General features: G+C 39.9%; 1 protein-coding gene across 12 annotated transcripts in view; it reads left to right on the top strand.

The window, feature by feature from the left end:
• The window catches only part of L3MBTL4 (L3MBTL histone methyl-lysine binding protein 4), a 433,696-nt gene that overhangs the window by 100,908 nt on the left and 309,306 nt on the right, over window positions 1-23,482 (top strand). For all 12 annotated transcript variants that reach the window (XR_005212158.1, XM_037805559.1, XM_037805558.1 and 9 more), the window contains one exon: window positions 3,807-3,861. Coding sequence is in view for 10 of the 12 variants with exons in the window: in XM_037805559.1 (XP_037661487.1) it covers window positions 3,807-3,861 (55 nt within the window). In the remaining 2 variants the exon portion in view is untranslated. The remainder of the gene's footprint in view (window positions 1-3,806; window positions 3,862-23,482) is intronic.

Raw genomic sequence — 23,482 nt, 5'->3', positions numbered from 1 at the left:
AGTAATTACTCTGGAAATGTTTTTTTTTTTTTAATGGATAATTAATTCAGTTAAGATTTTAAGAAGAATTAGGCTTTTAAGATTCTTCTTTACTCTCTTCCCTCAGGGTTCTTCTTCCATTGGAGATGTTATTCACTTGAGATATGTTTCTTCAGTCCATAAACAGAATTAGGCAGGCTAACTTGATTTTTACTAAATCCCCAGATATATTCTTAGCCCTCTGGCACCTGGAAAATACCCGCGATGGTTCCCTGAATTGGAAGTCTTCTCTTTGTCACGTGCTGCAATAAGGACTCATCCACAGTCTGGTGAAGGAGCTATGGTTCTTTCCAGGTCACAGATTAGGAAACTGAGGCTCATAGAGGTTAAATCATGCACTCAGCGTCACGCAGCTAAGGCAGGATGCACCTGGGATTTGAGCCCTCAGCTGTCGGACTCTAAAACTTGTACAGAAACCAAACACTCTTATTGTGTGTAAAGCACTAAATAGCCCACAGAGCATATTCAAACAGAAGGTTTTAATAATTAAAACAGTGTGGACTTGCACACACATAAACAGACTAAAGAAATGCAATAGAAAGGCCAGAAATAAGATCAAATGCACATGGGAATTTAGTGTATAATGTGTGTATCTTTAGCCTAATGGGGAGAATGAGAACTGTTCAGTAAATGGTGTTGGGACAGTGGATAGCCATCTGAATGAAAATAGTGTGTGCTTATTTCACACCATTCCCAGCACAAATTCCAGATTTATTAAAGATTTAAATGTAAACACTGAATCATAGGTATAATAGAAGCAGACAAATGAGAAGTCTTCTATAATTTGGGAGTGGGAAGGACTTTTCTAACAGTTATTCAAAATCTAGGAGCTATTAAAAAAATTTGATCTCTTAAAACAAACAAAAAATCTACAAATTAAAACATACCATAAGGAAGGTGAAAAGAGAAATGAAAAACTGGGAAAAAAGAAATAATTGACATGTCGTATCATAGACCAAGGACTAATCTTCCTGATTTACCAAGACCAAAAGATGAATTATCATTCCAAAAGAAAAATGGACAGAGGATATCAACAGAGATTTCATAGAACAGGAAATACAGATGACTTTTAGGTATACAAAAATATCTTCAACCTCTTCATAATGAAATAAATGCAAATTAAAAGCACACTCTTGAGATACGATTTTTCATCTGTCATTTTGGCAAAAGTCCAACAATATACCGCACCCTTTTAGCAAGGTTGTGGGGAGACAGACCCTGATGCACATGTTTGGGGCCATATATTGGGGCAGCTGCTGCCAGTCTATTTGGCAGGATCTCCCACCGTGACCAGTGAAGCCTCCTTTGACCCAGCGGTTCCACCTCTGGAAAGTCATTCTGTAGCCATCCCTGCCCCTGTGCAAATGACATCTGTAAGAGGTTTTTCACTGCAGCTTTGCATGAAAAAGGTTGCTGGAAACAACCTCAACATCTGTAAATTAGGAACTGATTACAGAAATCATGACAAATCTGTCGATCCCCATGCAGCTATGAAAAGAATGAGAAAACATTCTAACATCTGATAGGGGACTGTCTCTGAGTGAGTTTTTTAAGTAAAAAGACAGGTGGAAAACAGTATTAAAATGTGCTACCTTTTGTGTACAAACATGAGAAAATAAGAATATATAGTCAAGATTCTTAGTATTTTTATAAAGAAAACTTGGCAGGGATATGTTAGAAACTAATGACAATGGTTATCTGGTGGGGGCATGCATTAGTCAGCGTTCTCTGGGGAATTGACAGGAGTATCCTTACATATTAAGAGATTTTATAAAATTGCCTCATGCAACTGTGGAGATGTGTAAGCCCAAATTCCATAAGGCAGGCTGCAAACTGGGAACTCTGATGGAGGTTTTTGATGAATTCCCCAGGAGAAGCTGGCTGGCTGAAGGGATGAAAATTCTCTTTTGATTGCTGAAATCATCACTTCTCATTTTGAAGCCTTAAAACCAATTGGATGAGAACTCTCTCATTGCTGAAGGCAGTCTCCTCAGTTGCTTGTAGAAGTAATCAGCCATAGATGCAGTCAACTTACTGCTGATTTAAGTCCATGAAATGTCCTCACAATAACAATTAGGCCACTGCTTGCTTGACCAAACAACTGGACACCATGACCTGGCCAAGTTGACACATGAACCTAACCATCACAGGGCAAATGGGGGAGAAGGATGGGAGGGAAAATTTACTGTAGTAGCTGTTTATATATTTTTTTTATCGTGAACCGTATGAATAAAAAAAGTGAATCATACTTATATAAAGAAACAGAGCTAAGACATCTCAAGGAATCTTTCAAAGTCTGTTATATATAGTTATGGAAGCAATTGATGAAATCATCTGCAAACTCAAAGAGACAATTACTTAGCTCTAATATATGGGTATTTGTTTATTTGAAAATGATATGATGCACTACATTATAAATTGTATTTTGTTTAATAAAGACTAAAAAATAAATTTAAAAAAGATGTGTTTTTTATAGAAATGAAATTAGTTTTTTAAATTTTAATTTGTTGTAATTTATTTTATTAACAGATAAAAACCATTTTGCTCTCACTAGAATATTAATATGCATGATTCTTTTTTTAAATCTTGGTTTAAAGCTCTGTGATACCATTACCTGAAGTCTTTTTTTTTAAGTTTGGTTCTAATGATTTGTTTTCTTGGTTTGCCTAGGACTGAGGGGTTTCCCAAGATGTGGGTCTTTCCTGTGCTAAAACCATGTCAGTCATGGGCAGACTGGGATGGTCAGTCGCCCTAATCATAGCTTTAAAAGGTGTGCTCCAAAGATGTGTAGGAACAAAGTGAAGAAATGATTGTTGGCCCCACTTGCTAAATCACGATAACTCATTTTTCAGCATCATCCATCAGTTATGCAAAGGATGCATTTCCATCTTCACTGATGGCAACTAATTGTTCTTGGAAACTAATCAAAAGTATTGGATATTTATATTTTTGAAAGTGAGTTGAAACCCTGAAACTATTCACTTGGAAGATTTTTAAACAGATTAGAAAATTTTGTTCCCCAATATTTTAAAGTATGCAATCATTATATATTTTTATAGGTGACATACATTGTTTACGGCCATAAAATTATGTAAGGACACATGTGGATACCCATTTTCAAAATGCTTTCTCCTACTGTGCTGCTGCTTCTTTTTTTTTCCTTGAAGTCCCAAAGTCTTTGTTAAATGGTCATTTTTACTTCAAGCCTTGCAGTAAGAGTGCCTGATGAAGTGCTTGCCCCACAAGGAGAACGCCTTGTGGTTGTATTGCTTGTCATTCAACCTGCATTTTCTGTGCAGGGGTCTTTAAAGTCATTTGTCCATTCTGTAAAAGTCAGTTGGTTAAATCTAGACAGTTACCTTACCTGAGCTCTTCTAATCTGTAGTTTTTCCCAGGAGGCTGGGGGCAGAGGTAGGTGGGAGGTGTCTCCGTGATGGGGAGCACATCTGGGTCTCACCCTGCCTCTCTCTGGCCTTTCTCCTGGGGCCCCGTTAGGGGGGTACCGGAGTCAGCTTCAATATTTACTGTTATTGTAAGTTTCCCTTCTCCTGTATTTTAGCCAATAAAGAATGAAGACAGTAAAAAAGGCTTCTTCTGTGTCCTAGTGGATTGCTTTGTGCTGTCACGGGGCTTGTATTGTGGGGCATTTGTTGTCCCCTTCAGGGACAGTGCTTTTCGTGTCCTTATTTCCTGCAAACAGGAAAAGTAGTTTTCAGTGTTTCTAGCATCAGCCCAGACATGTCTAATGCGTGTTTTCTGTGCTCTAGGAACAAACTGAAGAAGAAAAGAAGCCCAGGAATGGTGCGGCCCCTTTGAGCCAGGGTAATTATCACCACCCTTTATAGTTTTAGTTCACAATGGATAGCATCTTGGTGACATTTTTATTAGATAGCTTTGGTTGTTTCAGGTTTATTACTCTAAATGTGTAATAATAGTGTCTTCCATCTACGAGAGTGCGTGATGCAGACCACTTAAGCACTTACATAGGTGATATTCTTCTGCTGACTTCATCAGTGTCATCTAAGATTTTCAAATAGATACATCAAGAAAAAGCCCTGATTTCTCATTTATTTGCTTTTTTAGAAGCTCTAAGTAAAATAATTTCTGATTTTCAAACTTTTCCTATGAACAAGAGTGTAAGCTGCTACTTGGTTTATTTACAATTCTTTGCTGAAGCTTTTCCCAAGTTGGTTTAATCTGAGTCCATTCTTACTCTTCTCTTAAAATAATGTTCTAGAGGAAAGTGTACATTTGCTTTAAAATTAGTAGCCATTACTATGGTTGTTAATACATCACTAGACTTTTTTTTTTGTATTAAATTCAGTTTTATTGAAATACATTCACACACCATACAATCATCCATGATATACAATCCACTGTCCACAGTATGATAACATAGTTATGCGTTCATCACCACAATCTATCTCTGAACATTTTCCTTACATCAGAAAGAACCAGAACAAGAATAAAAAATAAAAGTGAAAAAAGAACACCCAAATCATCCCCCCATCCCACCCCATTTGTCCTTTAGTTTTTATCCCCATTCCTCCACTCATCCATACACTAGACAAAGGGGGTGTGATCCACAAGGTCTTCACAATCACACTGTCACCCCTTGTAATCTACATTATTATATAATTGTCTTCAGGAGTCCAGACTGCTGGGTTGGAGTTTGGTAGTTTCAGGTATTTACTTCTAGCTATTCCAATACATTAAAACCTAAGAGGTGTTACCTATATAGTGCATAAGAATGTCCACCAGAGTGACCTCTCGACTCCATTTGAAATCTCTCAGCCACTGAAACTATTTTGTCTCATTTTGCATCTCTGTTTTGGTCAAGAAGATACTCTCAGTCCCACGATGCTGGGTCCACATTCGTCCCTGGGAGTCATATTCTTCATTGCCAGGGAGATTTACACCCCTGGGAGTCGGGTCCCACGTAGAGGGGAGGGCAGCGAGTTCACCTGTCGAGATGGCTCAGTTAGAGAGAGAGGGCCACATCTGAGCTACAAAGAGGTACTCGGGAGACTCTTAGGCACAATTACAAAAATGTTAAAAATATAAATTATTTCAAAAGGCCCTCGGATAACTCAATTTGCATTTCAACAAGCAGCATGCACTATCTACATACACAAACCAAATCTTACCCTTTCTCTAAATATTTCATGTTCTACAGCTGGGAAAACAAGAGCAATAATAATTTCAGAGTTGGGGAAAAACAAACTACAACATAAAACTTTTGATACTGGGCCATAACTATAAAACAAGTCCTAAAATGGAAGAATAACAGCAAAAAAGCTAGTATTAAAGATAAACATATATACAAACTAAGACTGGAAAACTATTTATAATAAATATCCTCAGGCACATTGAAACTATACGTACTGAATTGCTAGAGAATCTTCATTTTGCGGACCGGACATTTAAATCTGTTGGCATAAGTCTGCTTTTCTTTTTCTAGAATAAATGTTATCATGGGACTTTTTCCAAATTGTGGAAGTAGCTTAATTTTTTCTTTAGGCTGCTGGCAAAAAAGAGATTTGATCATTTACCTCCTGTCTTAAACATAACAATTTAAAAAACCCAAACTTCGTGTGTACACATATAAATATATGTGAATAGAAAACTTGTGTTGAAAAATAAACACTTAATTCTCAGTACTAATTATATAGCCAGCAGGAAATCATTTAAAAATAATGTATTGGATGTCCAGTCTGTGCCATTAACCTTCTTAACATGCTTCCCTTTTGTTTAAATGACCTCGTCCTTTAAACCTTACAATAACCTTGTAAAGGAGACTGTTTAACTCAATGTTGCAGAAAGTGAAGCTCAGAGGGGACATTTGACTTACTTAGGGTAGCCATAAATAATTAACGGTGGATCTAGGATTGCAGCCCACAACTAGCAAGTTCTAAGAACTGTGCTCTTTCTACTTTAACATTCTCCCTTCTTGTAGCCATTAAGAACAAAATAGAGAAAACTGGAATCTTGCTAAAAAAAATGTGATAGGAAAAGGAACTACTAATAATTAAAATATTAATGGTATCTAATATAGCTTTCTGTGTCTTTGGGGATGGGATGAACTGGTTTTTCCCTCAGTCAAACCCTGGGATTAAGTTATAGAATCAGTGTTGTCAATCACAGTGCAATTGCAGATCTATATGCCTTTATTTTTGAAGTCAACAAAATAAAAACAACTTTGTTAACTGGACAAATGATTTGGCTTTTCCCTTTATAAATTTATAAGTGCTCTTCTTAACTAATACTAATATTTGTTTGGGTGGCTGGTGGGGTGGCAAGGACTTTATAAGCACAAGAGTAGAAGAATTTATAAAGGAAAATTATATGCATCCACATTTGAGTTCAATTTTGTGTACAAAAGAACATTATAATGAACACAATTTAAAGGGTAATCACAAACTAATAAATACTTGCCACAAATACAACTGACAAAAGGTCCATAAGAGATAAAGGAATTAATAAAAATGATCAAACACACTAAGATCTCAGTGCAAAAGGAGGCAAAGGGCAAGAAACAGGTAATTTGTGGAAAGACAAAATAAAAGTGGCTAATAATAATATGTTAAAATACTCAGTCTCACTAGAAAACAAAGAAATACAAATTTAAAAATAGTGATGGCAATTTTTAACCTATCAAATGAACAACAATTTAAAAAATGCTAATAACCTTTGCTGGTGGGATGGGGGAAGACTGCCACTCCAGTGCACTACTACTCAGGGTACAAACTGGAGAACATACTGGAAGTATTTATCAAAAATGTTACAACATATGTTTCTTTCAACTCAGAAATTCCACTTATAGTAATTTCTTTTAATGAAATAAGCTTGTGCCTGTTGTGGTACTGCTTATAAATGGTAAAAAGTTGGCAATAACCTGCATGTCCAACAAATGTGGAATATGTAAAACATTGTGGTACAATTATTTGTAGACAATTGTGTAGCCAACTAAATACTTCTGAAGAAATTTAAATTATATGAGCAGGAAAGTGGAAAAAATACCCCAGATTACAGAATCATCTCAATGATGGTTGAAAAATATTCTCATCTCTGTAGTATAGAAAAAAAAAGATGCCATCAATTTTTATCCTCAAATTGTGAGATAGAAGTGTATTTTCTATGTTTTCCAACTATTTTAAAAATTAATGTGAAATAATATTATATTCAAACAAAATATTAAAAAAAGAAATCCAGCAACTACTGAACAGTAAAAACTTTAATTTGTGGAATAGAGGGTATCGTTGAAATAAAGGCTCTTAGATTTCTTTCTTTTTTAAATAAACTTCTAATCTTGGAAAAATGTTAGATTTAGAGGAAAGTTGCACAGATAATAAGAGTCCTGGTCTGCCTTGTCCCAGTTTCTCCTAACACTGCCGTCTTCTATGACCATGGAACATTTATTTGCCAGAACTAAGAAATTAATATTGATATGTCGCCATTAACCAAACAATGACAGTCTTTGGAGTTCACCAGTTTTCCTACTAATGTCCTTTTTCTGTTCAAAGATACATCCAGAATTTCGCTTTGCATTCTAGCACGGTGTTCGGTTTGCTAATGCTGCCATTTTGCAAAACACCAGAAATGGATTGGCTTTTTTAAAGGGTGTTTATTTGGTTACAAAGTTACAGTCTTAAGGCCATAAAATGTCCAAGGTAAGGCATCAACAAAAGGGTACCTTCACTGAAGGATGGCCAATGGCGTCCGAAAACCTGTGTTAGCTTGGAAGGCATGTGGCTGGCGTCTGCTTGCTCCCAGGTTGCGTTTCAAAATGGTGTTCTTCAGAATGTCAGTGTCAGCTTTCAATGGCTGTCTTCAAAATGTGTTTCTCAGCTGCAACTCCTCTTTAAAATGTCACTCTCCATTGCTCTGAGGTCCCTCTGTTTGTGAACTCTTTTTATAGGACTTCAGTGAACTAATCAAGACCCACCCTAAATGAGTGGGGCCTCATTTCCATGGAAACATTCAATCAGCAGGTCATACCCTAATCAAAGATGTCACTCACAGTTGGGTGGGTCACATCTCCATGGAAACAATCAGAAGGTTCCAACCTAATCAACACTAATACGTCTGCCCTCACAAGATTGCATTAAAGAATATGGCTTCTTCTGGGGGACATGATATATACAAACTGGCACATATGGCATGTGGTTTTCTTTTACCGGGTAGTTTCTCATCTTGTTCTCTCACAGCTGGAAGTCGCCAGAAGTGTATGAGTTTTTTGGGGTCACCAGTGTTTGCCCACCCACCTGGCACCCACTCCTTGTGCCTCTGCCATCTGGCGTCCGCACACTCCCCTCAGGGCCTCTCAGGTAGTCCCCAGGGGCCTCCAGAATCAATGGAAGCATTCCTGTGACTTTTCTTACTCTCTAGACTTACCTTTAATGTTAAAACTGTGCTCTTGTCTGTGTTCCCTGGTGTCCAGGCTGCTGCTCCTGCATTCCCCAGTCTCAGTGAGGGAGGCCCTTGGACCCATAGTCCCACCAGCACCCCACGCCCTGCCAGTCACCCTGGCCCAGCCAAACAGGGCTCAGCTTTGTTCTACTCGTCCTTCTTGTTCTCTCAAATAATGTCTCCCTGGCTCTGATTAGCCCCTAGTCACTTTTTGTTGTTGAAGTTGGTTTTTTATACTCTCCTTCCCTCAACAAAGATTTATCTCGGATTCTCTGTGTCCTCCTTTCACCCGGCCTTGCCTGTCACCTCTCCTGCCCCCACTGGGCTCCAGCCCCAGGGAACGTGCAGTCCTCAGGCCTTGCTGTCTGCAGAATCCCTTCTCCTGCTGTTCCCAAATAGCTGGCTCCTTTACAACTTCCTTACCTGCTCTGCTTGTTTCCTATTTTTCTCCCTGTTCATTTTCTCTTGGCATATCCTAGGGCACTTGCTTTTATAAAGATCTCAGTTACATAATACGCCATGCTATCCCATGAAGTTAAGCATCATTTTAAAAGGTGTATTATCAAGTCCAATCAGGCCAGTAGGATCTATTATTTAGTATACTGAAGTAATAATTTACTAAAGCTCTGAAGTATTAATTACCTAAATGGCCTGAAGAAGAATGAACACAGCTTCCAAAAGTGCTTAACTTAACTTTCAGGGGGTAGTTTCGGCCCTGGGGGTTAGGGCTCATTAAGTGATTTGAGAAGCTGGGAAGATGGCCCTTTGAACATTACCCCTGGAGTCTTTTGTTAGAGTAGTTTTTCTGGGTGTAATGATAGAGTAGGTTTTGCAAAATAAATATATGTCAGTGGAACGAATGTCTGAATTTTCTAAACTTTGTGAGATAGCTGTTCATTCCCACCAAGGTAACTCCTTACCTAAGAATGGATATAAATACCAAAGGAAAATAAAATCTTTTACTTTATTCAATTCTTGTTCCTTATAGATGGGATTTACTATCATTAAATGCACAGTTCAGTATTTAGGCATTTGTGTACTTCAAACCCAAAGAATTGCATTTCATCGAGCCATAAAGCTGTCAGTGGAGGATAATCGGGATAATTCTAAGTGATAAACTTTTTTGGGGGACACTTCAATAATTAAACCACCCACACATACTTTACCAAAAATGCAACTCTGTAACAAATAGTTTTTCTGGGTATATTATTTTCAAATAATTGATTTAATCTTGGTACTGGTTTATAAACGAGCTTTGAACTCCATGGCATAAGTTGCTAAACCTCTCTCTTGGTGCCACCTCTGGGTGAATGAGTGGGGTGTGGGTCGAGGCACTTACTGGAGGAAAGGAGCTCCCTTGTTCTCCCCTGGAGTCAGTCTGTAGCCAGTACCAGTGAACGAACCATAAAGCACAAAGGTAGGGCAGGAGTCTGTACCCATGAAGCCCGCTTTCCGGGCCATGTTGAATTCTCTGCTACCTCATTAAAACTTCCTGAGAAGCCTCCAGATGACTCTTATCCCGAGCCACCCTGCAGAGGGTCTCCCTACAAGGCTGCACTGAGTCTCTCTCCCATCTGTGATTAGCAGCCCCTGGCTCCGTGGAAAGGGGGCTGAGGACCCTCACAGTTAGACTGATTTAGTGAAAGATGTCACAGAGCCGCACTTGGTTCCAGTGGAGGCGTTTGCAAAGCCTTCAAGCTGGGCAGTATGCCCAAGGTGCAGGGAGGGACGGGAGCTGCTGGCATCATTTTCGGTCAAAGGAGAACAGCCCAGCTTCCCTCCCTCCATCTTGCTCATTGTCCTCCTAAGACCAGAGACTTTTGTTTCATTTTGGGATTGAACCAAAGGCTTCTTCCCACCGATGGATTTTTCTCTTTTAAAATGTATTTGAATTTTTTTCAACATAACTACCCTTTGCTACGGAGATGAAGGCTGCTACTTTGTGGGCATTTTAATGCTCTTTTGAACTTAAACCATTTCATGTAAAATATTTGGACTGTGGGCTTTTTTGCTGACATGCTTATTTTAAATGGCTAACTCTTGTCTGTTAGTAGAAGTGTATTTTTTTGCAAGTACAGTACAAAGAAATTTCCTTTCCTGAATTATCTGAGAGCAAGTGGAGGACCTGATACCTCATTACCCGCAAATACTGTATATTTCTTACAAACACGGACATGCCCCTCCACAGCCACAGTGCAACCACGAAAAGCCGGAAGTTAGCATCGATAACATTACTGCTACCCAGTCTTCAGACCCACCCAGGTTCCCCAGTTATCCTAGTACTGCCCTTTATAGGCAAAGGACCCAGTTTAGAATCACAAAGTTGCATTCATCTGTCCTGTCTCTTTAGTCTCCTTTAATCTGAAACAGTTCCTTGGCCTTTCCTGTACTTTCATAACCTTGACACTTTTGAAGATCACGAGTCGGTTGTTTAGTGAAGGAGCCCTCATTCTGAGTTTGTCTGATATTTCCTCATGATTACACATGGGTTATGCTTCACAGAAGGATGCTGGGTTCTTCTCATTGCAGCCAATCAGATGACCTGTGATTTTGATTGTCCCATTTCTGATAATAACTTTGATCTCTTGACTAAGGTTTCTTCACTGCAAAGTTCCCTTTTTTCTTTGGAATTAATAGGTATTTTATGGGGAGGTAATTTGAAACTAAATACCCTGTTTTTCACCAAACTTTCTATTTATTTATTTCATCAATCAATATGGGATTGTAGCTTCTTATATTATTCAATGGTTGTAATCCATTTCTGTCACTATTTTGATGCTCCAGTTGGCCCCAGTTTGGCCAGTGGGAACCTTTTCAAGGTGGTTTCAGTGTTCTTTTGATAAACCTCTATTATTCTCTGAGCACTTCCTTTCTGACAGATGTTTTAGGCTCATCTTTACTGAATCAGTCATTTCTCCAAAGAGCTCATGTTGTTTGTCATGGAGAGTGGTGGGACTGAGTGTGTTCATTTCTGTTAGGTGCCAGTGCTCCCAGGGCGCCTCGGGGGACAGAGCTATATGAACATTGTGCCAGTTTGAATATATTATGTCCCCCAAACGCCATTATCTTTGATGTAATCTTGTGTAGGCAGATGTAATCAGTGTTGATTAGATTGTAATTCTTTGAGTGTTCCTTTGGAATGCACCCCACCCAGCTGTGGGTGATGACTCTGATTGGATGTTTCCATGGAGGTGTGGCCCCACCCATTTAGGGTGGGCCTTGATCAGTGGAGCCATATAAATGAGCTGACAGGCAGAGGGAACACAGTGCAGCTGTGAGTTATGTTTTGAAGAGGAGCTACAGACAAGAGGGACACTTTGAAGAAAGCACAGGAGCTGCAGATGAGAGAAAGTTTGAAGACGACTAAGAGTGACATTTTTGAGGAACTGCAGCCTAGAGAGGAATGCCCTGGGAGAAAGCCATTTTGAAAGCCATTTGGAGCAGACGCCAGCCACGGTCTTCCCAGCTGACAGAGGTTTCCCGGACACCATTGGCCATCCTCTAGTGAAGGTACCCAATTGCTGATGTGTTACCTTGGACACTTTATGGCCTTAAGACTGTAACTGTGTAACCAAATAAACCCCTTTTATAAAAGCCAATCCATCTCTGGTGTTTTGCATCCCAGTAGCATTCAGCAAACTAGAACAAACATCTAATCATATATGTATATCTTTGTATGTTTATACATGCATATAAACACATACATATTTATACAGAGGTGTATCTATGCATATATACACACTTACTATCACTATTTTTATATTTATATCTATCTGTATATATTGAAATCCATGGATTCACAGTGATACCTCCAATTCTATTCCAATTCTATAGGATTCATTCTCGTTTTCTCCCTTTATTTATGTATTTGAATTCTGGTCATTGCCAATGAGAAACTTGGCCCCTATTATCTTTAATACGTTTGCTTAGTTAGTCAACTCTCCCATTTGACCATTCTTTCACTGTTGCCGCCAGCCCCTCTCTACAGGTACCCCACTCTCTTTATCCCTCTGAGGCTCCTACATCCCCAGGCTGCCACCCCACTGGACGCCATCCTTGAACTCTTTTCCTCCAGCTCCCCACACCTCGCCATTCCTCTGCAGACACCTTTGTTGCCCTCATTAGGCTTCAATGTCCTACATTGGGCTGCCCATTCAGAGGCCACCCTCCTTGCTGCATTTGAGCCCTGACTCCGCATTTTGGGCCATCCTTGCAGGTGGATGTCCTCAGCACCTTATTTAGGATTAAAACCCCATGCGGGTCCACCCTTTGATCCTCCCCCATGCGAGTTCACCCCTCAGACCCACACACGATGCACCCCTCAGACTCTAGATGCTATCCCACTGCTCATACTCCACATGCCTGTCCAATCCTCAGACCCCACATGCTGGTGCACCCCTCAGATCCCCCCCCCCCAATGCCAGTCCATCCCTCCATGGTGAAACTTTTGTCACCCTGCCAGGGGTGTGTAGGGACTTGGTACCCTGTGCTGGATGGTCCCACATGTGGATGTTTCCCCTACCCTTTCATGCTTAATCCCCACCCTGGGCAGACACCCTTGCAGATGCCCTCCTTACCCTGTTTGGGTTCCTCCAGCCCACCTGGGTCCAGGTGGGCCCCACCCCCAGTCCCCTCATCCCTGCTTCCCCAGGTGGACAGGAAGGAATGAGAAAAGAAAGGACAAGGAAGAACATGGCATATTATTCTTGAGGAGGGAGAACAGAAGATGAGGAGGCCCTCACATGGGAAGTTGAGTGTGGGCTCCTGCTCCCATCCCTGCAGGACAGCAAATGATGGTTTAGACATCTGTGGAAATCACTCCATGGAATCAGGAAAGAGGTGACCAGTTCTGCCCCCTGTTCAGATGGTACTTTCTCATCTCTTGGCCCACTTTGTACCTGAATTCAACCTGAACCCTTTTTCTTTCCTGTGGCCCTAGTCCTGACCTTCGTCCCTTGTGTCTCGACATAAAGCCCAGTGGTGTGAAGCACGCAGGGACAGTCCAGTGTGGCCTCGGTATTGTGAGTCTGGGTGCCAGGGCAAAGTGAGTCAGATGTTAGGGACTGCAGAAAGCATGGGAGCTTCCTTCAAGAAGCAGTAAAAGAGGAGTTGGCAATGCATTCATACTTTTCTGCTCATGTTAGTTCTGTACTTTGGTGCAAAGTTGCAGTTGTATGGTAGCTCATGTTATGGAAGTGGTGAATTCCTTACATCTTCACTTGGAGGTGATTTTTCATGACAAGAGCCCTGCTTTCCATGTGCACAATTGAATACTACTAAGAAAAGATTCTGTCCTCTAAAGCAACATCTAACTCACAATCAAGACATTAGTAAATCATTTAATTTACATATTTAAAGGGACTATGACTTTTGTTGTTAAGCCATTGGAAAAAAAATCTAAGTATAAACATTCTAGTGCAGTGTATGGACAGGTCCTTACTGTTCAGACCAGATACTTGGCAGGCAGGTGGATGGATGGGTGGATGGATGGATGGATGGATGGATGGATGGTTTGGACTTTGGGTATTCAGCCATGACCTTGCCTTTAGCCCAGGTTAAATGTTATCTTTAGAAGTCTAAACTTATAGTTACTCTTTCTGAAGAATGACTTCTTTTGATATTTGAACTATAGAGTATGCTTAGGATCAAATAGAGCTCATTTGAATTTTGGTTTTGCCACTTGCTTAGCTATGTGATTTCCATCAAGTTATTCAGCTTCCCTAAGCCTGAACTTTCTTGCTTATGAAATGGGAACAATGGGTAGTACCTCTTACCTCATAAAATGGTCAGGATTAAATGAGAAAATGTTAATGTATTTGGCTTTTGATCATACTCAAAAAAGTGTTATTTATTTTTGAAACAGTTTAAATGGGAAGTTTATTTATTTTCTATGATTTTCAGGTTTTCGTATAGGCTCTGATATTTTGCTTATGAGATTCCTTGGACTATTTTGAAATTTATTCTAGGGCATTAACATTAAGTGAAATCTTTCGTTTTTAGTGTCCCCCCCCCACCCCACTTAAGAAAGAACTTATTTTTATTTGAGGAATAAACGTGTAAGAAGTTTAAACCTTTAAAAGCTCATTTGGCTTCTCTTTCCTTATTGAACTGGAAGCAGCACAGTATCTTTTTCACAAACTTTTCCTGAAAAGCCTCTTATTTGCAGAAAATAATTTTATTGAAATGTACTGCACCTGAAAATAGAAGATTACTGCTAATATTTTGCATTGAGTGTTCTGACTAAAATGAAGAGCATGGGAAAATGATAGTGGCATGGGTTTGACCTTTAGTAACTTTAACAGATTCTCAAAGGTATACAGCATCATAAAAATATATAAACTTTCGGAAAATTCAAGTAATGTATTAGTTATCTTGGCAAAAATGGATCTTACGTGCTTGATCTAGTCATTCTCATTTCAGAAAAGCCTATTCCCAGCAGACCTAGAGATGAAGATGCTCCCTAGCTCAGCAAATGGCTCTATCAGGTTACGCAAGCCAGAACCTCAGTGCCATCTGGACACTTTGTTTTTTCACTTTATGTGGGCAGTCTGTCACCAAGGGCTGTGGTTTCTTCTTCCAAAATATTCTTGAATGTGTCTGCTTCTTTTCATCCTTCTGCTACCACCCCAGTCCAAGCTGTCATCCCTTCTTGGGTTTCCTAGCCGATCTCCCCAGACCTATTCTTGAGATGACCGAATCCAGTCTCTACAATGCAGCCACATTGTTCTTTCCAAAACAGAAGTCTGATCCAGCCATCATCCTTAGTTTTTCTTTGCTTAAAGCCTTTCCAGTGTTTCCCATCACCTAGGGGATAGGCTATGGATGGAATCCTTCCCAAGGCCTCTGAGCCCTGCAGAATCTGCAGCCCTCGCAGCCCTCCTGCTTTGGCCATGCTGCCTCCAGCTCCTTGGGTGCTGCCCCTGCCACAGGACCCTTGGGTGTGCTTTTCTTTCTGCCTAGACCTCGGGAATCCCCCTCCGCCTTTTCCCATTGCTCCTTTTGCCTCATTAGAGTATATGTGTGTTGCTAACGCTGCTGGGGCCTTCAGATTCAGTGCTGCTTGTTCAAGAAACCTTCCACTGGTCACCCAGACAAGGTAGAGCACTGTCCTGTGCACTCATGGCCATCCAAATCTGACATGAGTCTCACTGGGCTAGAGTCTGGGTGTTAGCAGGGCTGCGTTCCTTCTGGAAGCTCTAGGGGAGAATCCATTTCCTTGTCATTCCAGCTTCTAGGTGCCACCTGCATTCCTTGGCTTGTGGCTCCTCTTCCATCTTCAAAGCCAGTGAGGTTGCATCCCTCTGACCCTCTGACTGACTTCTCCCTCTGAGCACAGCTGGAAAGTGTCTCAGCTTTTGAAGACCTGTGTGATTGACTGGGCCTTCCTGAATAATCCAAAATAATCTCCCCATCTCAAGGTCCTTAACTGAAACACACCTGCAGAATCCTTTTTACCTTGTAAATTAACTCACAGGTTCAGGGATTAGGACATGGACCTCTTTGGGGGGCCATTATGCTGCCTACCACAAACAGCTTCTAAGCTGCAGAATCACTCCAGGCTTCCGTGCAGGAATTAGGGGTTATTTTGTAGCTGCTGCCAAGGGAGCAGTGCCATTATTTGTCTTCTTTAGCATGTAGATTAGATTTCTTTAGTCATTAGGCTGAACAGTTATTTCACTTTCTTGATGCATTCATGTAACCTTATAGTTCGAGTCAGTACTTAGAGGCTGTTGCTCCAAAAGAGTCGCAAAGAGCTCAGTGGAGAAAGCATGGGTGCAGGCCATTGGAGCTCTTTTAGGGCTGCTTTGCATGCATTGTCCAGGAATTTAACTTTACAAAACGGTATTAGATGTTTTTATGCTAAAATTTCCCTTTAAATAGTGCTAATTTATCTCTCAACTAATAAAGGCACCATCCTTTGCCCTGCAAATGGTCTGCTAGTGAGCTGAAATTCAGTGTTGCTTCATGGATTTTACATTTATATTCATTGAGAATGACTCGTGTTTTTGAAGGGTTAGCAGGCTGTGAATTTAAGATATGGTTTTGTAAAGAATTTATTTTAAACAGTTTTAGTGTCAAGAGAAAACTTAAATCTGGAACTATATTTTAAGTATGTGCATTAATTGAAGCCCAGCAGGGGATGTCTTGAATAGAGGAAAGTAAATTCTGAATGACAGAATTAGTTAAATGGATGAAAGCATCCATAACAATTGGAGCTGTATTTTATTTAATAGATTGTATTAAATGGCTCTTGGAAACATAGCAGGCAAAGGTCGAGGGAAGTTTGTAGTTCACCACTTTATGAAGAGAATATTGCTCACTCATATAGATGGCTGTTAATTTGATGACTTACAGGGCAACATTCATAGGAGAATATTTTAATATTAACCTCATGATTATATGGAGCATTTTTTATGGAGTCTCAGGGATGCGAATTGTTTCATACACCTGCCTGCTCCACATCTGCTGCATGTCAAGGAGGAAATCTGCAAACTCCACCATCACTTCAACATTGCAGTGACAATTCTGAGAGTCCTTAGTTTCTTCTTCTCCTCTAGTGGCACCACGGATCCTTTGGGAGTCCCCATCAGCACTCAGCGCTGCTCTTAAGGTGACCACATCTGCCCACCTGACCTGACTCCTCACTGGAGGTGTTGCCTATTTCTTCCTCTTCTCCGCCTCCCCACCGTCTCCCCTACTCCCTGTCCTCTTCTGTCCTTCTGTCCTTGCTCTTCCCTCATGTTCTGATGCATTGGTCTGTACTGGTTGTTTTGTCTCAGTGCCTTCTTGTCTATTGATTCTTCACTCTCTACCTTCCATGTAGGTGTTGGGATTCCTGTGCATTTTAACTGTGATCTCCCTCTTTCCTTTTCTTTTCTGCGTGTCTTCTTTATCATCTTGATGCTACCCCTGTGTTTCTGCCTGGCTGCAGACTGGAGTCAATTCGTGTCCCCCACCCCAAATCTTCTTTTTCTCTGTGCTCTTGGTCTTTTTTAATGATGTCACCATTTACCCGATTTCTTAAGTCAGAAACCATGAAGCTTCATATGTATGTTAAGCTTAAATTACTAAATGAGAAAGGAAAAATAACCAAAAATTTTGAAGAAGTTAAAAAAAAAAAAGGAAAAGTAAGAGATAATATATGCATCTCTATAGCAACACATTTTACAACCTATAGGAATGAGATGGTTTCCTGGCAAAATAAAGATTATCAAAATGCACTCAAGAAAAAGTTGGACATTTGAATACCATAGCACAGAAGATACTGGAAATATTGGCAACAGCTGTAATTTGTCTTTACCTTTAAAAGAACAGATAATTCCAATGATATTTGACCTCTTTCTGGCTGTAGAAAAAAGGTGAAAATTATTTTATGATGCCAGCATGCTTTTTTAACCTAAGACCTATCAATGCATATCACATATGAATACAGATGTGAAATTCTACACAATTACTGGTAAATAGAATCCAGCAATGTATTAAAAGAATGATTTCCTGTTACCAAGAGGGTGTAGTTCGGTAATGAAACAGTTCAATATTATATAATCTGCCAACCCAATTCATATATCAAGAAATTAAAAGGGAAGAGCTATAAAATGATGGGTAGTCACTGAAAAGGCTTTGATAAAATCCAATTTCCATTCCTAGTAAAAACTCATGTAAAATAGGATTGAATATAAACAAAATTATTTTCCAGAATATGATATTAAATATACTAAATAGCAAAACATAAAAACCCTTTCAACTCAAATCAGGAAAATAGAAAAGCCCACTGACACCACTTATATTTAGTATTATCTTGGAGTTTTTAGTTACTCAAATAAGAAATGATTGAGTGATATAAACACTAGTACAATGGTTTTTGTTTTTTTTGTTGTTTTTTTTGTTTTTCAGATGATTTGATTTTATACCTGGGAAACCCAGGAGAATTTAACTATCAGCTATTAGAATTAATAAAACAAGAATGTTAAGGTGGTTGGATATAGGATAAACATGAAAAGTCATTAGCTTTTAGCCATCAGCACTTAGAAATTAACAGGAGAAAAAGGTTCCATTCACAATAAAGTATAAAATGCTTAGAATAAATTGAACAAAAAATATGAAGGGGATTATGAGAGGAAAACTAGAAAATCCTATAGAAGGATATAAATTAATATCTGAACAAATGGAAAGACATACCACAAAAAGTCAATTCTCCCCAAATTAATATTTAATTAAATTCAAAAATAGAATCCCAACTGGTTTTAATTTAAATGGGGTAAGATTATTTTATCCTTAAATCCCCAACATCATGGTAGTATAATAATAGACAAAGAATCTGAGGAACAGGATAGAGAAACTAGAAATAATATTTGAGAATGTAATGTATGAGAAAGATGGTAAACCAATTCAAGGGGCTATTTAATGATTATTTAATGAATTGTGCCTAACCAATGGGTCACTGATACATAGAGATGAATTCCAAATAGATTAAAACCTCAAATGTTTAATAAGTTAAAAAAAAAAAAAGGTTTACAAGAATATCTTTAGAAGACTGAATACTCTAGTGGTGAGGATGAACTTAAGAGTGGAAATGTGTACTCTTAGAACCGTTAGACATATCCAAATCAGTTTTTATTTAATATGAATTTTTATTTATTTTACTTTCACTTTTTTTTCCTCTTATTGAATATAATTATAAGCGTAAAACACACAAAGACAGTAACTATGTACCAGTAGTTGCATGAAAGGACAGTTTCATGGCTGCCAATGTGTTTTTTAAAAAAACTAACAGTTTTATTCACACATCATACAGTCCATCCAAAGTGTGCAATCAGTGGCTCTTAATATAACCACACCAAGTTGTGCATTCACCACAAAATCAATTTGAGAACATTCTCATTGCTCTAAAAAAAAAAAAAATCCCATCCCCTTATACCCCCCTATTACTGATGCTTAGCTTTAGTATAGTACCTTTGTTACAATTGATAAAAGAATATTTCAGTGTTACTGTTAACTATAGTCCTTAGTTTGCATTAACTGTATTTTTCTCATATACCACTCCATTATTTACATGTTGTAATAGTGATGTATGTATGTTCTAGTTCATAAAAGAACTTTTTTATATTTGTACTCATTAACCAAAGTCATCATCCACTACAGGTTTCACTGTTATACAGTCCAATGTTTTATCCTCTAGTTTTCCTTCTGGTGACATAGCCTAGACTTTCCGTTTCAACCACAACCACAATCACACTCAGAACTGTTAATTGTGCTGTGTGCAGAGTATTGTGCTACCATCATCTCTATCCATTTCTGAACATTTACAATCAACCTTATTAAACATTCTGTACATCTTAAGCATCATCTGCCCATTCTCTGCCCTCTTTCTATCTCCTTTGCCCTCACATTTATTTATTTATTTTATTAAAAAATTTCTTTTAATGCAATTTTATTAAGATATATTCACACATCAGTCAGTCCATCCAAAGTATACAATCAGTGTCCAACAGTAGTCACATAGTTGTGCGTTCATCTCCACAATCAATTTTAGAGCATTTTTACCTCATTTTTGAAGGATATTTTCATTGGATATAAAATTCTTAGTTGGCAGTTTTCTTGCTTTCAGAGCTTGGAAGATGTCATTTCATTGTCTTCTTGCCCCCATTGTTTCTGAGGAGAAGTTACCATATCTAAAAATTATGGAATCCCTCCCCACTAACATTTTTAACCCTTACTCCACTTTAGTTTCTCCTTAACATCTATTGTCATCTGACATACTATTTATTTTACTTAACTTTTCTTGTTTATGGTCTCTCTTCACCCACCAGAACTTATCGTGGATAAAGACAGGAATTTTTGTTTGTTTGTTTTTTTTTTTTGGTGCTTTGTTGTAAACTCCTGGCACATGGTAAACATTCAATTAATATTTATTGAATGAAAAATAAAAATAATATTGAATGAAAAATAAAAATAGAATTAGTTTCCTAGTGCTGCCATAACAAAGTACCACAAACTTGGTGGCTTAAAGCAGCAAAACTTTGTCCCCCCACAGTCCTGGAGACCAAGAGCCCTAAATCAAGGTGTTGGTAGGGCCCTGCTCCCTCCGACGGCTCTGGAGAAGAATCCTTCCTTCCAGCTGCTGGAGGCTCCTGGTGTCCCTTGTTCTGGGGCAGCATAACGCCAGTCTCTGCCTCCACCTTCATGTGGTCATTTAATCAAGGGCCCATCCTAATCCACTGTGACTTCATCTGCAAAGACCCTATTTCCAAATAAGGCAGCATTTTGAGGTTCTGGGTGGACATGAACTTTGGGGGTCACTACTCAACTCAGTACAGTGTCCAAGACAAGATTGATTGTCATGTCCACCCTGTTCCTATAGCCCTTAGCTCACGTCTCTAATTGCATTTTTCTTGCTGAACAGTAGTCATATGTTCCTCCCACTAAGCTGTGAGCTCCTTTACAGGCAAGAGCTATGTCTCATTCTTCTTGAATCATTAGCTCCTAACACAGGATTGGGTTCAATCAGTGATTACCTGACATGGTTTTCCTTTTGTCTTATTATTCATGACTTAACACATCCACGACTCCTCCATTAACATCATCTCAGGGCTCCTTGAGCTTGTCACTTCTGATGATGACCATTTCCGGTACATGACCCTTGTCCTCATTCCACACTGTTCTCCCACCCTCTCCCCTTTTTACCTTCAGCCCTCCTTGTGCCAGCACCATCTCTGGTTTTCTCAGAAGAAACTTTCCTGAGGCCAGTCCACCCCTGCCTTGATCCCATCTCTTTCTCCAGCTTCAGATCCCTGCTTTTTCCCGAATCTTCAGTCAATCCCTGTCCTCAGAGTCTCAGGTCCTTCCAGTTATTAAATTCAGTTGTCTTTGTTTAGTCCTCATTTTGTTGTTGGCTGCTCCCTATTTCTTGAAAGCATTTCCTTCCTTGTTCCTGCTGTTTTTCTGGTTGCCCTTCTCCCTTTCCTTTACTGATTCTTTTTCTTCTGCCCACATCTTCAGTGCTGCCATTCCCTTGGCTTTTATTCTTGGCCCTCCCTGCTTCATGCTCTGAATGTGCTCCCTGAGAACTCCCCGTGCTTTAGCCTGTGCACTGATGGCCACGAAGTCCACCTCTCCAGGTCTGAACTTTCTCCTCAAAGATCTGTAATGTAACTGCCTCCTGGATAGCTTATCCTAAATATCCTTTAGATTCTTTCAGAGTTCAGAGGTTCAGCCTCACCCAAAAGGCATTCCTCTTGCCTCTAAGCCTCCTCCTGTAGTTTTGTCGTAATTGACAGCAGGCGCGACCACAGACCCAGTCTCCTAAGCTATGGATGTCGAGGCCCTCCCTTTCCCATGTCACCGATCGTCCCGCCTTGTCAAGTCTCTCACATCTCTCTCTCTCTGCATTTGTCCACCTCTCTCCATCCTCAGCACAGCTATCGCAGATCAAGACCTCGCCCTCCCAGGCCGGCACTCGGCAGCAGCTCCTTCCTGATGACTCTATTACAGTCTTCTCTTATTCTGTTTCATCATCTTTCAGCTGCCGCCAGAAAAGACTTAAAAAATCAGAACAGCTTTTAGAACAACAATTGGCAGGGCAGGGGAGAAATAAGCTCAACACTTTCCATGACATTCCTTTCTTAGAAATACCCACTGGCTTTGCAGCACATAGAGCTTAAAGTGTGAAATTCTCAGCCTGGTGTTTTAATTAGACTCTTTCTGCTACAAGGGAGAGAGATCACTCAGTCTTGCTCAAATAATGAGGTCTAGAGATTCCACAACAAGCACTGTGATCAGAGATATCTTTAGGGATATCCTCAGGAATCTGGCTCCCTCCAGCACAGAAGGCCCTCCAAGGTTCGCTGTGCTGAGTCCCTGGAGGGCTTGTTAGAACATAGTTCACTAGGCCATCCCGAGTTTCTGATTGGGTGGATCTGGGTGGGGCCCAAGCTGTTGGTCTGGGTACTACACTTTGGGAACCTTGTCCTTTAAGACATAGCACTGATATCCCATCATTTGGGAAACCGTCTTTGATGAGCTCATTCAGAATTAGTTCTTTCTCTACTTTGAAGGTCTGTTCACATTATATTAGAACAATAGTTCTCCAACTTCAGTGTGCAACAGAATCGTTTGGAGAACCTGTTAAAGCACCGATGGCTTGGCCCCACTCCCATAGTATCTGACTCATTAAATCAGGGGTGGGTCCCAAGAAGTGCATTGTGAACGGTTTCCCAGGAGATGGTCACACTTTGAAAACCACTGTAGCAGAGTTGCTTGCTCACACGCCTCTCTGCTCTGCCCATTGGAGGTTGTTTGCATGTTCTGACAATTTTATTTCTGCGTTTTTCCTCAGTTTTCTTCCCGTGTTTTTTTTTTGTTTCTTTGTTTGTTTGTTTTTATGTCACACCCACATTATCTCTTGTTTAGAGCATTAGGCTTCATTCTCGGTATTCTCTCTCATGTCCATTTCATCCTTACTTAGCACTAATTTATAAAGTACGTTCTGTCTCATAACTTCTCAGAAGTCCCTAAGGGTTCTCTAAATCAGAATGAAGATCATATTTCTTAGTTAGATACTCAAGAGCTTTCACTACCTTGTTTTTGCCCCCTTCCACCCAGCGCTCCGGCTTCGTGTTCTACTGTGTATCCCTGCAGGCTTTGTGCTGAGTGCTTAGGAGATTCTGTGGTGTTTCCAGAAGGAGCTCTACTTCCCAGCCTCTCTGGTTTGCTCATGCTGCTAAATTTTTTTGTCGGAAAGCAGCGGCCTCCAGGAAGCTTTCTCTGTTCAGAATGAATCCTCCTTCCTTTTTTTCTCAGGCACACTGTTTGAGCCTCTTAACTAGTGCATATGAACACTGGTGTCTGCTTGTTTGTTCATCAAAACATGGGGCCTTGCCATAGGTCAGCCTGCAGGAGATTACTCATCCATCTACCCTGTGAAGTCAGGGGTCAAGATCGGGAGACGTCTCCCAGCACCCAGTACCTGCTTTGCCTGGGGCAACGATGAGCCCAAGACTTTAAATTCTCTTGCACTGGAACAAAAAGCAGCCTG

Source organism: Choloepus didactylus, chromosome 16 (assembly GCF_015220235.1).
Source record: "Choloepus didactylus isolate mChoDid1 chromosome 16, mChoDid1.pri, whole genome shotgun sequence".
Classification (NCBI taxonomy): domain Eukaryota; kingdom Metazoa; phylum Chordata; class Mammalia; order Pilosa; family Megalonychidae; genus Choloepus; species Choloepus didactylus.
Note: the sequence above shows the minus strand (reverse complement) of the source record. Positions and strands in the feature narration are given on the sequence as shown.